This window comes from Pteropus alecto, unplaced genomic scaffold (assembly GCF_000325575.1).
Source record: "Pteropus alecto unplaced genomic scaffold, ASM32557v1 scaffold13, whole genome shotgun sequence".
NCBI lineage: Eukaryota > Metazoa > Chordata > Mammalia > Chiroptera > Pteropodidae > Pteropus > Pteropus alecto.
Window position 1 is genome coordinate 9658188 of NW_006434373.1, and position 18688 is coordinate 9676875.

At 38.6% G+C, this 18688-nt stretch overlaps 1 protein-coding gene across 3 annotated transcripts in view; it reads left to right on the top strand.

Annotated features, from left to right (window-relative positions):
* Positions 1 to 18263, top strand: part of NALCN (sodium leak channel, non-selective) — a 263458-nt gene extending 245195 nt beyond the window's left edge. For all 3 annotated transcript variants that reach the window (XM_025045009.1, XM_006909384.3, XM_025045008.1), the window contains 9 exons: positions 838 to 986; positions 1856 to 1949; positions 4150 to 4282; positions 4947 to 5062; positions 7064 to 7221; positions 10102 to 10252; positions 12471 to 12620; positions 14330 to 14447; positions 16653 to 18263. In XM_025045009.1, the coding sequence (XP_024900777.1) occupies positions 838 to 986; positions 1856 to 1949; positions 4150 to 4282; positions 4947 to 5062; positions 7064 to 7221; positions 10102 to 10252; positions 12471 to 12620; positions 14330 to 14447; positions 16653 to 16846 (1263 nt within the window). In that variant the 3' untranslated portion in view covers positions 16847 to 18263. The remainder of the gene's footprint in view (positions 1 to 837; positions 987 to 1855; positions 1950 to 4149; positions 4283 to 4946; positions 5063 to 7063; positions 7222 to 10101; positions 10253 to 12470; positions 12621 to 14329; positions 14448 to 16652) is intronic.
* Positions 18264 to 18688: the final 425 nt, after the last annotated feature.

Sequence of the window (18688 nt, forward strand, 5' to 3'; positions counted from 1 at the left end):
TTAAATATTAAGTTTAAATATTAAATATTAAAATAAATCAGTAGCCTAGTTATCTTGTAATATTGTTCCTGAATTATTATTGTTTTGCTTATTTTCCATATTTGCTAAGTGAACTCAGTCATCAACTAAAGATAACATATCAGCAAAAACCAATGTTCCTTCTTAATACTTTATTTTTATTATTTTTATTTTTAATAAAGTTATTTTACTGAAAAGAAAAATTGTCTTTAATGAACATTCATAATTCTATGATTCCAGATTAGTTTATATTCTTTGTTAATGTTCATACGTACATTCCACATATATTTTTCATTTTTTAAAGTAGTTTCCTTTTTCGATCTGACATTATGTCATATATGTTCCATATATCAACATAATCAACATATTTAATATTTGATGACATTTAGTATTTTGCCATTGTTTAAGTTTGCTTTTATGAACATCTGTTTGTGGAAGAATCCTGAGTCTACTTGCATAGTCCAAAAATATATAGCCCTTTTCACAGAGAATCAGGGATCAAGAAAAAACAGAAGGCTAAAAATCTTAGGGTGGAAATTTTATTAATTCGCCTGAAAAGGCAGAAGAGTTTGAAATATGAAATATCTAATGGTTTTTGAATAATATTTTGATATAATACCTACTAGGAAGCAATTTTCAAATGATATCCTGAAGGTCACTCTTGTGCCACCTGCTTAAATGTTATTTACTTACCATGTTCTCCATGGCGTAATGACTTGAATATTCATATTCCCTCCCTCTCTCCCTCTTCCTCTCCCTCTGTCCCTCCCTCTCTCTCTCTCCATCTCCATATCCATCTTTCTCTCCATCTTCATACAGGTAACACTGAAGATGCTTCTCCTGACAGTGGTTGTCAGCATGTACAAAAGCTTCTTTATCATTGTAGGAATGTTCCTATTGCTGCTCTGTTATGCTTTTGCTGGAGTTGTTTTATTTGGTACTGTAAAATATGGAGAAAACATTAACAGGTTGGTATATATTTATCTTTCTATTCATTTATCAAGAAAATTTTTTTAGTAATGAAATCATGGATAAAAACTTGAATGATTTTTATCTATTATAGATGGAAGGAAAAGGAGAGGCAAACAGCTGGAAATTAAAACAAAATAAAATGGCCAAATTTTAAATGACATTTTTCTAATAGAATACTGTATGTATGTTTACTTTGAAAACCTTAGAAAATTCAGAAATGAAAGCAAACAAAAGAATCTATAATTCCACTGCCATGCAGGAATAACCACTTCTAATATCCTGGTGAATTCCAGCACTTTTTCTAATCTACATACTGCCAAAAAAAAAAAAATACATTATGTTTTTGATTAAATAATTTTGAGAAAGAATTGTGTTTTTTTTCTTCTTTTTAACAAAACATGAGAAGTTAGAACCCCCAAAATGATTTATATATATGAAAAGCATTTTTCAAAGATTATCTTAAATTTTGTGGAAGTGTCTTTTAATTTAAAAAAGAAAAGTCCTTACACAACAAATTATATACAGATGGGTTTTGTTGTAGAGATGACTTATTTGCTACCTGGCAGCTTCACCTGTCATAGCATAGTCTACAAGAAAGAAGGAATCACTTTTCATTGTCAAAGCTTGCTCCCTCAGTTATTCAAGATGAATGGCAAGAAATTGGTGACACCATGCTAGGGTTGGGTTATTCAGACAGCTATACTGAGGGCAAGAATAAATAACAAACAAATAAGAGGATGTAACCTTTGGAAATGGCAACTTAGCAATCAAATTTGCTCTAATATCTACCTCTTTTGGTGATGGCAAACCTTTCTACTTCATGACAACTGTATTACTCATATGCTGTTTTATTTTCTTAAATTAGGCATGCAAACTTTTCTTCAGCTGGCAAAGCCATCACTGTATTGTTCCGAATTGTCACAGGTGAAGACTGGAACAAGATTATGCATGATTGTATGGTAAACATCTCTTCATCAATAATCGTGCCAATCAGGGGAAACTCTGGCTATGCAATATAATCAGCATCCTCCTTGTTAGCATCAAGACTTTGTATACAAAACACATATCCTATCCTGGCCTTTTAGTCCATAAAAGTACATTATTTTACATTACAATGTATGGACATACAGGAAAAGTATCCAATGAACTCAACTTAAGCTATCGTAGTTCCAGTTAACAAATATACATTATGCGGGCATAGTTTTTTCCTTCTCGCCTTTTTTTTTTTTTTTCTTTTCCCACCCTCTCAGTAAGACCACAAACTGATGTCATTTATTCACATGAGAACGTTGATCAATGAAGAAGGCAAGACTAAGCAAAAAGATTTTTGGGAATTCTGAGAAGTAAAGGTTATCTATAAGATCATTTAGATTTTAGTGAGGCATTCCATTCAGTGTCTCATGTCCTCCTGCTTATGTAATGCTATCAAGATATGGATGACAGGAATACAATACACTGGTAAACAAAATGCCACTAAAAACGGTGACAGAGATGTGGTCAGTTATCTTAATGATTCAGAGACTAGATCCTAGAGGAAGAGAAAATTACTAATGAGAGAAACCTATTTTGTTGCCAAATTACATGTTCATAACAGTCAATCCAGAAAAACAATACAATTGAACTAGAACACATGAACTTGAACACTTGTACACTTTTAGTCCAGAAAAGTACATTATTTTACATTATAATGTATGGACATACAGGAAGCATATCCAATGAACCCAACTTAAGCCATTGTAGTTCCAGTTAACAAATATACATTATGTGGGCATAGTTTTTCCCTTCTCACCTTTAACATTTTGGCAGTCAAGTACAAACAGAGGAATTGTGCTTCTTTAATTTATTCAACAGATATTTACTGATGCCCTGGTTTGTTCTGGGTCATACACTGGGTGCCAGGTCTTCATCAGTTCCAAGGCATCTTCAGAGAGCTTAGGTCAAGAACTCTGAGCTATACACTCCCTTTAGTATCCTCCCTTCTCTAAGCTAATTCTTCATCATCCTTCAGGTACCACTTTAAACATCACTTCTTTCAGGAATCCTGCCTTATGCTAAGACTGCCAGTTATATGTTCTTACATCACTGTATATTTCTCCTTTGTAGTGTGTATCACAACTATAATGAGTTATTGCCTTGATTAGTTTATTTTATCTCTCACCCTCCAGACCAATGCTGTCCAAAAGACATTTCGCACTATCCAATTCAGTAGCCACTACCCATATGTGGTTAGTGCGTACTTGAAATGTGACCACTTAAAATGAGGAACTAAACTTTAAATTGTATTTAATTGTTTTTAATGTTAACGAACATAAATTTAAATAGTCACATATAGTTAGTGGCTACCATGTTGGACTACACAACTCTTGACTGTCAGCAGCATGTCAGAAGGGACAGGGTCTTTGTCTTGCTTACCAGTCTATCCCCAATACTGGGCAGATACCTAGCACATAGTAGGAACTCAAGAACTTTATGCATGAATGAATGGGGACAGAATGTACCAAATCAAAAATAATACTAGGCAGAATTAAATAAATTCTAAATAAAGACCAAACAGATTGCCATGGAAATGTGGAACAAAGAGCTAATCTCTCTGGCTGTGAGAAACCAGGAGGCTTCTCAGAGGTGTTGGCATTTTATTGAGCCAGTAAAGAATGGGGAGGCTTTTGAGTTTGTTTAATCTCATAACATCCCATAACAGTTCTCCAGGAATGAGGATTCTTCTTGCACAATTCGAATGTAAATTTGCTGTGTATAACAAATCCTCCTAAATCTTACTCCATTACTTAAGTCAGAAAAAAATTTTTAAATGCCCTTTTGTTTGACATTCTGCAGTTTGCATCACAGTGACGACTTACCATTTGGGGCTCCTGGAGGTGGCAGACAGAGCATCTCTAGAGGAAACCAGTTCATTTTCATTATGCTTCTAAATCTAAATGGCAATGAACTTGGGATTCTAAAAGCATAGTATAAGTGAAATGTTCTGTTGGATTTTTGCCACAGATGATATATCCAATGTATATAGCTTTTGAGAGATTACTTTGAAGTTAATTATATTTTACATGAGTTAAGAATATGTTCATTACCTATAGTCAGTTAACAAAAATTTGTATTCTTCTCTGCTGTCACTTCGTCCTCCCTCTTCCCCCCACTGCCTCACAGGTCCAGCCACCCTTTTGTACTCCAGATGAATTTACATACTGGGCAACAGACTGTGGAAATTATGCTGGAGCACTTATGTATTTCTGTTCATTTTACGTCATCATTGCCTACATCATGCTAAATCTGCTTGTAGGTAAGTGATGTTCGTTGAATATTTTTTAATCTCTTTAAACTCAGATCCTTACATAATTGGGTACAATTTTCAGGTAATTATCCTGAATTGCTTGGGGTGGGGTTTCATGGCATTTATTATAAATTGTTGACTCACCACCAGAAGCTGAAAAGATCTTTGAAAGGCATGTAAATGACAGTTGATTGCAATTTCAAGAGTTGTCCTATTTATTACAATTATTAATTTTAAAAGAGCTCTTCTCATGGATTGTGTTAAACAAATATCAAGGGGCAGGGGGGCTACCTTTACAGCCTCGAAATGTCACATTTATGTTTTTGAAAGATATACATTGTTCACCCAAGCTGTGGGGCCACCCAGAACTCAATTAGACCTTTGAAAACTGCCCTGGAACTCTCAATTACAAGAGAAAGCCAACTGGCATGAATATCTATATACACAGAATGTGTGTTTATGCTCATGACCCTCATGTTTTGGAAAGGCAGGAGCTAGATAAACAGCTTAGTCCAAGTGTAAAACATGCCAATTTGGAAACCATATGAAAAGCACTTAAAAAAAAATTGGCTTATCATGTAGGTGATAAAATTCATTATTTAAAAGATTTTACTTTTTCTAAAAAACGACAGATTAGCATAATTGTCTAACTTCTCATTTTTTTCTTTTTTAGCCATAATTGTGGAAAATTTCTCCTTATTTTATTCCACTGAGGAGGACCAGCTTTTAAGTTACAATGATCTTCGCCACTTTCAAATCATATGGAATATGGTGGATGACAAACGAGAGGTAGGCAAGTGGGCTGTCTTTTCATGCCCCACCCCAAAGACACATATTGCCATATCTCAAACATGGTTTTGTTATTGGCAATAGACATATATTGAATTTTGAATGGCTGTTGGTGAATTGCAGAAAGCTGTCATTGAAAATCCAGCAGAATGTGCTAGGAGGGGAGAGGGATAGAATGTGTTCAGGTTCTTTCCAACCACAAACGTCCTCTTTAGGCATTCAGAAATCAAGGGAGCTCTGAGGAGACCAGCCCTGGGCTCGGGGCCATAGAAGGGGTGAAGTTCAAGTTACTGAAGCAACAGTATAGTACAGATTCATGATCACTTCAACCTCAAATGGCAAGCCTGATCCCATGTGCAAAGGAGTTATTTAAGTGGTTTCTGAGAGTTATTATTTTGGACTTAGTATTTGAATGTTTTAATCATGATGCTTACTTGACATTTATTAGAATTAGCCAAAACAGCAGCAGCTTCTTCTCCCCCCTCCCCCTTTTCCTCCTTCTTCTTCCTGGCAAACACTCGGGCATAGTTCTAGGCACTGGAGATGTACCAATGGACGTGATGGAAAGAAAGGTCCCTGTGCTGACAGAGCTTATGTTCTAATGTGGGGAGATAAGATAAAAAGTGAAATAATTATTCTTATTTCAAGAAACTATAAACTTCCAACAAGGCAACATGAAGTGGCTGGAGGAGGGGGCAGACTACTTTAGCAGGGATGGTCACGAAGGCCTGTCTGAGGAAGAGCTGTTTGACCCAATATCTGAAAAATGAAAAAAGTAAGCCATGGGAGGATTTGGGGAAGATCGGAAAAATAGTTTCAGAAAGAGTTGACTGAGGGCACAAAGACCAAGGAGCCAGAACAGGCTGAGTAAATGGGGGGTCCTGGGCCAGAGCCAGGGCCAGAGCCAGGGCCTACATGGTCATGCATGGCTTACCCTCTCCTTGGTTACCGCCACCCCACCCCACTCCCAACACTTCACCCACACACCAGTCTCGTTGGTTTTCTTCCAAGACAGCGATCTGCATGTGTTGGCGTCTGACCGATCTCTCTCATCTCAGCTGGATCCACTTACATCTCCATGACTGCTGCCTGCAAATCCTGCTTTCCTCTGACATATACATAGAAGATGGCACCACCATCTAAGTTAGATGTTAGTAACTGACAGGAAGTCATGGCTCACCAACGGCCGTGCCTCTTGCCCAATACCTTAGTTCAAAGGCATAGCCAGGTTGGCATGATAAGTTTTGTTGCCTGGGAAGGAGTGACAGACACATGAGATTTTTCAGAATCTAGAGCTGCTCTGACCAGGAAGAGGGCGGAGCTGGGAACCCAATTCTCTTATATGTAATTGTTCTAATAATGGAGAAGACCTGAAAAGATGTGATCATTTCATAGAAGGAAAACTTAAAATAAATGTTTAGAAGTTCCTAGCACCCAGACTAAGTGAAGAGGAAGATCGTGTACATGTGCATGTTCCATTTTTTGTGCTAATGCATTACTGAACCATGCAGCATGTGTATTAGAGCACACGAGCGGGGGCTGGGTCACTGGACCGGGCTGTTGGAAGAAAAGCCTGGTGAAGCAGGTGTTGGTCCAGGAGAGCTTTGTACCCAACTTGGCTCTGAATCCTGCATGGTGTGCAATCCTGTAAAACCGGAGAAGCACCAGCAGACATTCTTAAATGCTCACCTTTTTTTTTTTAATTTATTTATTTTTAAATTATTTTTCAATTATAGTGGACATACAATATTATTTTGGCTTCAGATGTACAATATAGTATACATTTATATACCTTTCAGAGGGCTCCGCTTTTACCTCCCGAGCCACTCAGCGTACATACATCCTCCCAGACTCCAGGGAGGAAAATGACTTCCTGGCCACCCAGAGTGAATTATGCCATTTTTTTGAGAAAAAGCTCCAGGTTTATGCTGTGAAAACAGAACCCCAAGGGAATCATTAGGGCCTAATGATGATTTACAAGTCACTGTGCTCTGCCACCAGGGGGTGATTCCAACTTTCCGCGTGAAGTTCCTGCTGCGGCTTCTACGGGGAAGGCTGGAGGTGGACCTGGACAAAGACAAACTTCTGTTTAAGCACATGTGCTATGAAATGGAGAGGCTGCATAATGGTGGCGATGTCACTTTTCATGATGTCCTAAGGTACAAGGGGGTTTTCACGGCTCTGTGTGACAGAGCTGAACGGAGTCCAGAAACTGAAGCTGTGATCATTAAAGGCCTTGTGAAATATAATTAACAAGTAGGATCATAACCTAAAATGCCACATCCGCTGTGGCGACAAGGCAAGGTCACACTTCTCAGGTGTGAAGTGGCCTTTCTCACTGTCCTTTAACTGTCGTGTTAAGTTAGTACCGCACATGGGAAAAGGAGAAGCAGTGGCCTGACTTCTCCAGAAGGGCCCCTCACTGAACTGGAATCTCTAGGAGGAGAGAGGCAGAGGGACCTCGGGGAGCTTGGGCCCAACCACCATCTTGCAAGAAAGGGACTGGTCCAGGAGAGTTGAGTGACTTGCTCCCAATAACTCAGCCTCTATGGCGAAGCTGGAGCTACAATCTAGATCTTCTCGCATGTGGGTCTGGCAAGAATTTGCCTAGCCACTCTGCAATGGTCGCCCCCAGTTTGTTGACAAGCTACATTTTCCAGATATTTGATGAGTACCCAAACAGGACGAAGAGGCAAACTAAGGCCTCTCTGAGGGAATTCTGTGTTAGTTTGCTGTGACTGCTATAACAAAATACCATACACTGAGTGATTTAAACAACAAATCTGTTGTCTTAGCTATGGAGGCTGGAAGTCTGAGATCAGAGTGTCGGCAGGGTTTATTCCTTCTGAGGCCATGAGAAAGAATCTGTTCCATCCTTTTTCCCCAACTCCTGGTGGTTTGCTGGCCATCTTTGGCATTTCTTGGCTTATGAAAAGCATCACCCCAAACTCCGCCTTCATCTTTACATGGCATTCTCCCTATGCATGTGTATGCCTGTCTGTGTCCAAATTTTCCCTTCTGTAAGAACACCAGTCATATCAAATTAAGGACTACCCCGTTTCAGTATGACCTTTTCTTAATGCATTACATCTGCAATAACCTATTTCTAAATAAGATCGCATTCTGAGGTAGTGGAGATTAGGATTCCCAACCTATCTTTTTTGGGGGGAGGGAGGGGAGACAATGAACTCAAAACAGCTTCTTAAACAAGAGTCCATGGATAATATGCAAAGTCCATGAATTTGGAAAGGAAAACAATTACATCTTTGTTTTCACCAATCACTCACTGAAATGCAGCATTTTTGTGTTCAGTGATGAATGCAGGCAACAAACCACAATAGTATTAAGAATTCCTGTGTCTTTGTCACCAGTAGAAATCATAGATATTTTCAAATCACATTACTGCTGTGGCTGATATCTTAAAATATCCTTTATGCTCACCAGTACTTCTAAGTTATAGTAGTCATTTGACCTCAGCTAGATGTTATTATTTAATGCAATAATAAAGAAGCACTTATGTTACTATATTATCTCTTTTCAAAGCAAATACTGAGAACTCTTATCTTGATACAATTGGTTTCCTTTGAAATAACGTGTACTTTATTTTATGCATTTAAAACATTATTCTATGAGCTCCACTGCGAAAGGAGTTCATGCCACAGAAAGTTAAGAACCCTCTACTAGCAATAGATATTTTCATCATGTTGCAAAAAAACCGACGAGTTAAATTTTGAGTATTGTGTCACACATTTCAGGAGCATTTAGGTATACTGAAATACATTTGTGATTGAAACTTGGAAAAAGACCAGGACAGGAATGGTCTGGGGGAGTTCTCTCAAGTTATCAGTTTTACCCCCCTCTATTCTCTCCTTCCAGGAGCAAGCCAAAGGCAGAAAAAGATGGGGCAGAAAACACTCATGAATAGCAAAGGATGACATCTCTCTCAGAATGTCACTTTGTCTTTTCTCCTAGTGACAAATATTTTTAGGCTGAAAGTAGGGTACATAGACATACCACTATCATTAATAATTAATATTCAGCCTCTCTGGAACACAGTGATCCATCTGATAAAATGGACCCAGGAGAAGGCCTATCCCTCAAGCCCCGTGTATGATGAAATCGGTTTAGCAAGGATGAGATTCTTGATGAGGCAGAGAAAATAGGAAGAGAAATGCACTGTTTTACTCCATGGTAGGAAGAGCCTTAGCAAAGAAGAGGTCAGTGTATCAGTGCTGTATGGGGCCTCTCAAGAACCACCATGTTGTGATTTGGGCTAGGAAGCTGGAACTGAGGTCTCAGCCAGGGCAAGGCAGGGGTTGAGGATTAACTGGGATCCTGTGGTTGCACCAGGGAGCACCAAGCTTCCAGAAGTGGCTGCAGCCTCCTTTGGCTGTGGACCCCTCAGCCTGAACACATGAGTTACCTTATTGTCCAGGGGCCCCCATTCAACACATCAGCTATTGGTTTCATTTGCCACTGTCTGGGCCTGTTGTGCGAAGGACTAAGTGGGAGTGAACATTTCACCCTTTTTGCATCCATAAAAATTAATGAGGAAGATCCAGGGGGAACAAATTAAAAGAAAATGGAGGCAGGGGATAGGGAATGGGATGAAAGGCCCACCGCCAAGCATATTAACCATCACCAGTTGGAGCTGAATGTAAAGAAAGCATAGAGATAGCAGTGTTCTTTCTACAGGGAAAGTTCCAGAGTCTTAAGCAGCTGGTTGTGTAGTTCAGGGCTTAGCCTGGATCTTTTGTTTCAAAAAACACTTATATGGCACTTACTGTTATAAGAACCTCACAAATATTAACTCAATTAATTATTTAATAAGGCAGGTACCATGACTATCCTCATTTTACAGATGAGGGAAGAGAGACAGAGAAGTGATACAAACAGCCCAAGCTACCCAGCTAGGCAGGGTGGCATCAGAATGCTTCACTGGTTAGACTGAGTGATGTCCTTTCCGGATTTGGGGATCTCTGAGAGTTTAAATCCCAGGTACATCAGAGCTGTGATTGCTGTTGTATTTTCCCCACCAGCATGCTCTCCTACCGGTCGGTTGACATCCGGAAGAGTTTGCAGTTGGAGGAGTTGCTTGCAAGGGAGCAGCTGGAGTACACCATTGAGGAGGAAGTGGCCAAACAGACCATCCGCATGTGGCTGAAAAAGTGCTTAAAGCGCATCAGAGCCGTGAGTGAACCAGAGCACCTGGGTTTTTATTTTCTCCTCAAGAGCCTCATGAACAAGGGGATTAGATCCTTCTGTGATTAGCCTTAAATCCTTTCAGCTATGTCAACTTCATCCACTTATGTTGGCCAGATGATGATTCAAAATTTAACTCTAGTCCAAATTCAGCCTTACCTTCTTGAGCAGAGTCCATAAGAAGTTTCCATTAAATCACATTTTTATAATACAGCATGAATATTTAAGAAGCAGTTTATTGATATTAAAATATTTATGTTCTCCATGTATTAAACCCAACTGTTCAAAATGCCAGGAATCTCTATATGTTGACTGGCAACTGAATTAACAAAACTACTTTTAAATTGTTCCTAAAAATTCAAACATATTGTTGATAATGTTGTGTGGTCTTTAATTAAAAACCACCTCTTCTGGGAGTTTAATGCTTTGTTTGCTGATTCCTGAACTATAAGCTTGTAAGATTCTCTAACTCATAAATCAATGAACATAATACTGTGTTGACATATACTGTGTTTACAATGGGCATTTCTATTAGGTAATTAATTTTATAAATGCTTTTGACTTATGCTTCATACACATGGGGAAAATCATATTAATCACTAAAGAGTTATACATAACAGATTTTTTATACTGTTTCTCAGAACGGCATCAACTGCAGGAACAGATCATTCTATTAGATGAGAAAAAGTCCCTAGAGAAATGAAGCACCCCAACCTTCTATAGCAAGACCACTGTCACAGCTGGCCCACCATAGTTCTGCTAGTTCCAGAGATCAAATCTGCCTTCCACAGGCCCTGAGAGGACACAGGGGGTGCTGGCTCACCACCAGACTGCCCTGGCCCCATGTGTGCAAACACAGATTGGCCTCCTGGATTGGCCTACTCCAATCCAGAATCAAGACAAGAAGCATAAGGGCTTCACACAACCGCCCAAAGTTCCTCTGCTTCTTATAACTTAGAGGAAAGGGACAATCCACATTGGCCTAATGAGCATAAAATAAAATCAGAAGAGGAAAAATAAAACACCCACGTTTAGTGATTTAAAAATTCTATTTTAAATAAAACACAAGCTAGTATCGATGAACATAACTGCTGCAATTGTTGTGCAAATGAAAATGGAAAGAGTAAGCAATTCCTAAGTATCTAAGCCTTTCTTTATAGCAGTCTGATATATATATATTTTAATTATTTTATTTTATTTTATATTTTGGTGACATTAGTTAATGAAATCCAGTAAGTTTCAGATGTACAATTTAATAGTAAGGCATATATATATTGCATTATGTGTTCATCACCCATTGTTAGATTTCTTTCTGTCACCACATATTTGATTCCTTTTACCCTATCTATCCCCCCCTTCCTCTCACTCCCCTACCCTCTGGTAACCACTAGCCTATTGTCCATGTCCATGAGTCTCTGTGTTTGTTTGTCCTGTTCATTTGTTGCTTTTAGGTTTATATCCCACATATAAGTGATAACATGATTTTCAACTTTTTCTGTCTGGCTTATTTTGCTTAGCATGATTATCTGGAGGTTCATTCATGTTGTTGAAAATGGCAGTATTTCATCACTTCTGTATTCCATTGTGTATATGTACCACAGTTTCTTTAGCCAATCATCTATCGTAGGACACTTCAGTTGCTTCCATGTCCTGGCCACTGTGAATAATGTTGCTATGAACATCAGTGTGCAAATATCTTTTCAGATATGGGTTTTCAAGTCTTTAGGGTAAATATCCAGTAGAGGGATTGCTGGATCATATGGTAGATCAATTCTTAGTTTTTTGAGGAAACTCTCTACTGTTCTCTACAGTGGCTGTACCAATTTGCAGTCCCACCAGCAGTGTATGAGGATTATTTTTCTCTGCATACTCTCCAACATTTGTGATTACTAGTCCTGTTGATAACAGCTATTCTTACAGGTGTGAGATGGTATTTCATTGTGGTTTTGATTTGCATTTCTCTAATAGCTAGCAATGATGAGCAACTTTTCATATGTTTGTCGGCCATTTGTATGTCTTCTTGGGAGAAGTGTCTCAGTCTGATATTTATCAGTAAAATTAGTTAAAGATCCTTACTTGGAAGTTCGTAAGAGGTCACCAAGCCTACAAGGTTCTTTGTAGGAGACGAAAATATGATTTGACTGGTGGAGGAGGAGGATGTTGGGCTGATTTTTCTGTTTCTGAAAGAGCAATCATATTTCCATAGAAACAGCAGCAGTCATGCAGCATCATCCACAGCCTGAGAGAAAGCCAACAACAGGAGCTGAGCCGGTTTCTGAATCCCCCCAGTATCGAGACCACGCAGCCCAGTGAAGACATGAATGCTAACAGTCAGGATAATAATATGCAACCTGAGGTAGGTATATGAGGTGTCCTTCATCCAAGGATATTCCGTGTGTCTTTAAAAAATAAGTAAATTAGTGCTGTTCACATAGCCATTTCAAACAGTGACAATATTTCTAATAGGACGCTTTTAAGTTAAAAAAAAAAAAAATTGGAACATGTTGATCCAGATTATGTTTATGTCTTTTCCGTCCCAGAATTGGTTGAGGTTATCTCAAAAGATTCTGATTTGTTGGATACTGAAATAATGTTAATGCCCTGAACTTAATAATTCTGTTGATTTTTTTTTGTCTAAAGAATTAACATTACCTCTGTAAGGACTTAATTTGAGTCTGGCAATATTACATGACTTAGGAAAACATGGTTTGCTTAAAGCTCTGCCCTACATATTTTTTCTCCTATTAAGCCATAAAAACTTGCAGTCAAATCAGTGACAATGTTTGTAATTGATCTTCGAACTCCTTAAATAGTCAGATTCATTGAGGATTTGTCCTTCCTCAGTTGGGCATCAGAAGAACATATGGAATTCAGGGAGGATTAGCTTGAGGACCTTCTATTTACTAGGGCACAGCATATTTTCATTTCCAAACTCGATCTTCATATCCATAAAAAAAGCACAGCATCACCAGTGTCCTGAAGAGCCTTGTGCTGTGAGAAGCAGCTGTCAGGAGGTCCTGCCCTTTGTGAGGCCACAGTTATAGATCAGCTGGTGTTGATCCAGCATTCTGAGATGAGGCCCCTGGCAGCATCGGGCTTCCGGGTGTGTAGTGACACAGTCAGGGGCCAGCGATAAATACTGAAGCCTGAGGTTCCATGGCCCAGCGGGCTGCTCCAAGGAGCCCTCTTGTTCCATAGCCCAATTGTGAGTGGAACAATTTCGTGTTGTTGCCTCCCCAGCCTCTAGGAATCATCTGCCACCGACTATAAGGACGAGACAGCCAACAAAGGGAGAACTCTACAGTGGCCCTGCCACCTGTCTGCCCTGCAGATGGTTGTCAGTGCATCCTGTGTGGGGCTGAAAAAGATTAGGACAGCCAGCGAGACGGGGCTGTTGAGGCAGGGAAAAGGATGACTCCAGAGCTCTCTGGTTTTAAGTTTAAAAAAAAAAACAAAAAACAGGTATTCAAGAAAACAGGTATTCAAGAAATATGAAGACCAAGGTGCTGATAGAAAAGGGAAAGGTAACAGTGAACCAGAGCGTGGGTAAAGAGTGTGGAGAGTCTCAATATTTCTCTTTGACTTTAGTCCTAATTTGTAAGCTTTAGTCTCCTCCAGGGCCCATCACAGAGCTCTGTCTGCTGAGAACTCTCTCCCTGAAGCTCTAGGCACTGACCTCCAGGTTGGCAAGAGTATGCTTCCCCCAAACCAGGCCATCCACACTGCCCCACCTTCCCTCTTGGAATGCCACCGTCCTTGCCCTGGTAAATGGCTACAAGGTGTGAAGGGAATGGCAATGGAGGATTCCTGAAGGGATGGCAAAGCAAAGACGCTACCTAGAGAGTCGAGCCTCCTTGCTTCACAGTGTGCAATGGTGACTCTTTCACTCACCTTGACTCTTTTACCCATTTTCACTTTTCCTTTCCCATTGTGGATGCTGTGGGTCCATAGTGTTTTTCCCACTTGTTTTCTTCCTTTCTTAAAATAAAATGAGGGTTCCGCCAGTGCACGAAGGAGGAGAGCACAGCATTACAAGCGTTAACTGCTTGATTCTTCCTCATGCAGACAAGCAGCCAGCAACAGCTTCTGAGCCCCACTCTGTCAGACAGAGGAGGAAGTCGGCAAGATGCAGCAGATGCCGGCAAACCCCAAAGGAAGTTTGGGCAGTGGCGTCTGCCTTCCGGTATGTACATCGAGTCCTTTCTCCCTTGACTGAGGCATTTTAAAGGTATTTACACTCCGTCTGTTTTCGATCTTAGATTTCAAAATATAGGTCTTCATCTAAAGTTATGTATAGACAGTGAAACAGTGAAAAATATATCCCCCCATCAAAAACATTTTCTTCAAAATAACTTTGCTAAATAGAGCTATATTGGCTCTCATTTTCAGCTACCATGGTTGAGAAAGCAGTACCTAGTTACAAAGGGAGAGATCATAGCCAAGATCTAGGAAGAAAAGAGGAAAGATTTTCAAGGGCTTTCTGTGTGCGTTCAAGGCTTTCTCAATCATAAACAAAATTCTATTAGGAACCAGGAAAGGTTTCTGAGCAAGACAAGACATTTGGAATGCGTGTTTTAGAAAGAATGACTTGGCAGCAGAATACAGAGGGAATTTTTTATCGCCCGAACCTGGAGGCAGGTTAGGAGCTGGAGGATGAGCATGAAGTGTCAGGGCATGAAGTGATAACAGGGACAAAGCTGGTAGCAGTGGTCCAGATGCTGGAGGAATAAGTAGGAGAGATGACCTAGGAGAGATACACAGTCCTTGGTATTCCTTAATAGATAAAAGAAAGGATGTCAGAAGTGCCTGCAATGGTCTAAGCTTAGGAGTCCCCAATGTCAGAAATGGTGATAACTAAAGGGACATGCTACTAAGGGCATGCTGAGTTTGAAGAGGCAAAGGGCAAGAAAAAGATCATTTTAAGAGGATACCAACAATGTACTATGCTACCCATTTCTTCTTTTTTTTCTTTTTTTCTTTGTTCCTCTTTTATTTTACATTTATTTCAAAAACATATATTAAAAGTATACAGTGTGATGTTTTGATAAACATATACATTGTGAAAAGATCATTACAGTCAAGCTTAATAATATATATGCATCCCTTTACGTAGTTACCATTTGTGTGTGTGGTGAGAACACTTAAGATCTACTCTCAGCAAATTTCAAGTATACGATGCAATATTATTACCTATGGTCACCACACTGTACCTTAAAGCTCTAAAACTTATTCATTTTATATAACTACAACTTTGTAGCATTCAAACACCTCCCTATTTCCCCCATCTTCCTGATCCTTGTAACTATCATTCAATTCTGCTTCTGTGAATTTTGACTTTTTTAAATTCCACATATAAATGAGATCATATATCTGGCTTATTTTACTTTGCATCATACCCTTCAAATTCATCTATGTTGTCACAAACTGCAGGATTTCCTTCTTTCTTAAGGTGGAATAAGATTTCATTTTATTTACATATACATCCATATGTGTATGTATATGTATGTATACACATTCATCCATTGACGGACACAGGTTGTTTCCATATCTTGGCTATTGTGAATAATGCTGCAATAAACATGGGAGTACAGATGTCTCTTCAAGATACATCTTGAAGATACTGATTTTATCTCCTTCGATTATATACATAGAAGTACAATTGCTGGATCATGTGGTAGTTCTGTTATACATTTTCTTAGGTCATCTCATTAAATCTATTTTAATTCTTATAATAGTCCAACAAAGGAACTTGCATTCTCTTCATTTTACAATTGAGGAGACTTGAGTTTCAAGACACGAACTTGCCCTTAGTTACATTTACAGGTCACAAAAATGAGAATCCCAAAGCCATGAGTGTGTCAACAAAGTCTTCATACTACTTTAGTCAGACACTTGGATTGGAAAATTTAATGCCCTGAGCATAATTTAAGTATGTCCTTGAGTCATTCCTTTTTCAGGAATGATCGATATTATACTTCAATTCATTTTTACAAAAATAAAGTTTACCCACATCTTTCTTTCCATACCTTCTCTACATCCCTTCTTCTGCCCTCACTGTTGGTTATACTATCCTTCATTTTCTTTCTTTTTCTTTATATGTATAATATGAATGACCACTGACACACATATTTCTATGACACTTATATTTGCCCAAATTGGAACTTTTAGTGATTTTTTTCAAATGGTATTACTAGTTGTCCATGAACATAATTTTAAAGTCCATGATGAATGTAAAGAATCAGGTGCTGAAAAGGTTTCACATTTAACATCTGTGGATAGGACTCGTTCACTGAAAGCATTAGATGGGAGTATCATGGTTTTTCAGGAATGACTTGCAATAGAGTAAAACACTAGAATATTGCTCATAGGACTTTTGTTAATTCCACAGCACCAAAACCAATAAGCCATTCAGTGTCTTCAGTCAACCTACGGTTTGGAGGGCGGACAACAATGAAATCTGTAGTGTGCAAGATGAACCCCATGACTGACACAGCTTCTTGTGGTTCTGAAGTGAAGAAGTGGTGGACCCGGCAGCTGACCGTGGAGAGTGACGAAAGTGGAGATGACCTTCTGGATATTTAGGAGGACATCAATGCAGATGGCAGTCTAGTGGTGAAAACTGTTTTCTAATATTTTCCTCCACTGTCCAGTGAGCAATCTATAACTGATACATAATTTAACTCCAACTCATCATAACATTTTTAAAAGTCATTTCGTCCTGCCATAGGAAGGTATAAAAACTGGTCTGTCAAAGCTGTGTATGTGATTGGTCTTTACCATGTGTCCAGGAAAATTTGAATAATGGCACTATTGCTAATATTAGAAACGATACCAACACCAGATGTAGATCATTCAAAAATTCCATATATTCTGTCTAGGGACACTAAGGTGCATATTCATATGTGCTTTTATGTATTATTACCACCCCTGAAAGAGTGCTAAGCCCAAAGTGGCTAATATTTCTGGTTCAGGAGCTACGACTTTAGTTCACTTTTTTCCCACTTCCACTAGAAATACTTCTCTGGGGAAAATTTATTATTTACAATTGATCTGAAAAGGTCAGCACTGAGCTCATGCTAAAATGATAGTTTTACAAACTGCAGATTCTGAATTTTAGAAAGTATATTCTTTTTCTCATGTTATTTTTTAAAATATACGCAAGATATTTAGAGATCAGAACAGGTGAGTTTCTGTCCTCACTCACTCTAATGAGATTGTTGCCTGCTTTCAAGGGAATTACTTGTGCTAGCACCAGGCAAAGAAATTGGCCCAAAGAGCTAACTGATTTAAAACAAACCTGCTCATAGATCACTTGAGAGACATAGTTACATAAAGGTGTTGTTTCTAAAAAAGCATTTTAAAATTAAGTTTAACAAAAAGAGTAAAACTACAAGATTCAACTTATAAAAAAACTTTGCATGTGTGATGCTGTTATTGACTTTATTTTTTTTTTACTCAAGATATGTCCATTTTGCCATAAATCAGCAAAAACATTATGAATTGATCCCAATACACTATCGCTGTTTTCAATTCTGAATGACTCCCCTGCTACCAGACTTTTCTGTGGAAATAATTGTACTCTGCAAATTCGTGCTCTGAACTCAAAGTTTAGGTATCTCACAACTCAACTGCATTTGTGTCGTCTGGAAAAATTAAAATGCAAAGTGATTACAAAGTACTACTGGGCCTCTTATGTTGGGTCAACCAAGTAGAAGTGCATCTAGGCCTTTAACATTATTCTTGATGGAAGATTTGCTGTTTAGATTATTTCTTTTAATGGAGCGATTATCTCAGACCCTGTTCCCCCCAACCCCCCATTGTTTTATGATCTACTTTTCTCTATTTAGCATTCTTAAAATAGCCAAATATCACATTCCTTCTATATAACAAATGTGACATTGTGATGACAGTTTATTGTTTATATGATTAATTTGTGACTATAGATAATGAACAATTAAAGTCAGTGCAGCTGAAAGGTTTTATTTGTTTTTTTGTTCATTTGGAGTTTATTTTTTGTACATAATAAAATAAAATAAATATTGGATTTGTAAAAGAATTTACTCTGCATTGTAATCATTTCTAAACCTGTGTGTGTGTGTGTGTGTGTGTGTGTGTGTGTGTGTGTGTGTGTGTGGAAGAGGGCTGGTGTTAGGGATGGGATCACCAGATAGCTGGCACTTTGCAAACTCTGTATTTGAATATTTTATCTATAATTAGTTGGCAAAAGCTTTGTCCCTGATATTCATTTCAGCTCAGCTCCTAAGCCAGAATGCTCCTTTCACATCTGTGCCCATAAAGCTGAGTGAATACCCTTTACCTTCCAAACCTATAACAAAGCAGAAAAGGAACTCACGTGGCCAGGGCATAGGTCTTTACTAGTGCATGAAAACCAGGTTTTTTTTTCTTTTTGGCTCATTGCACTTG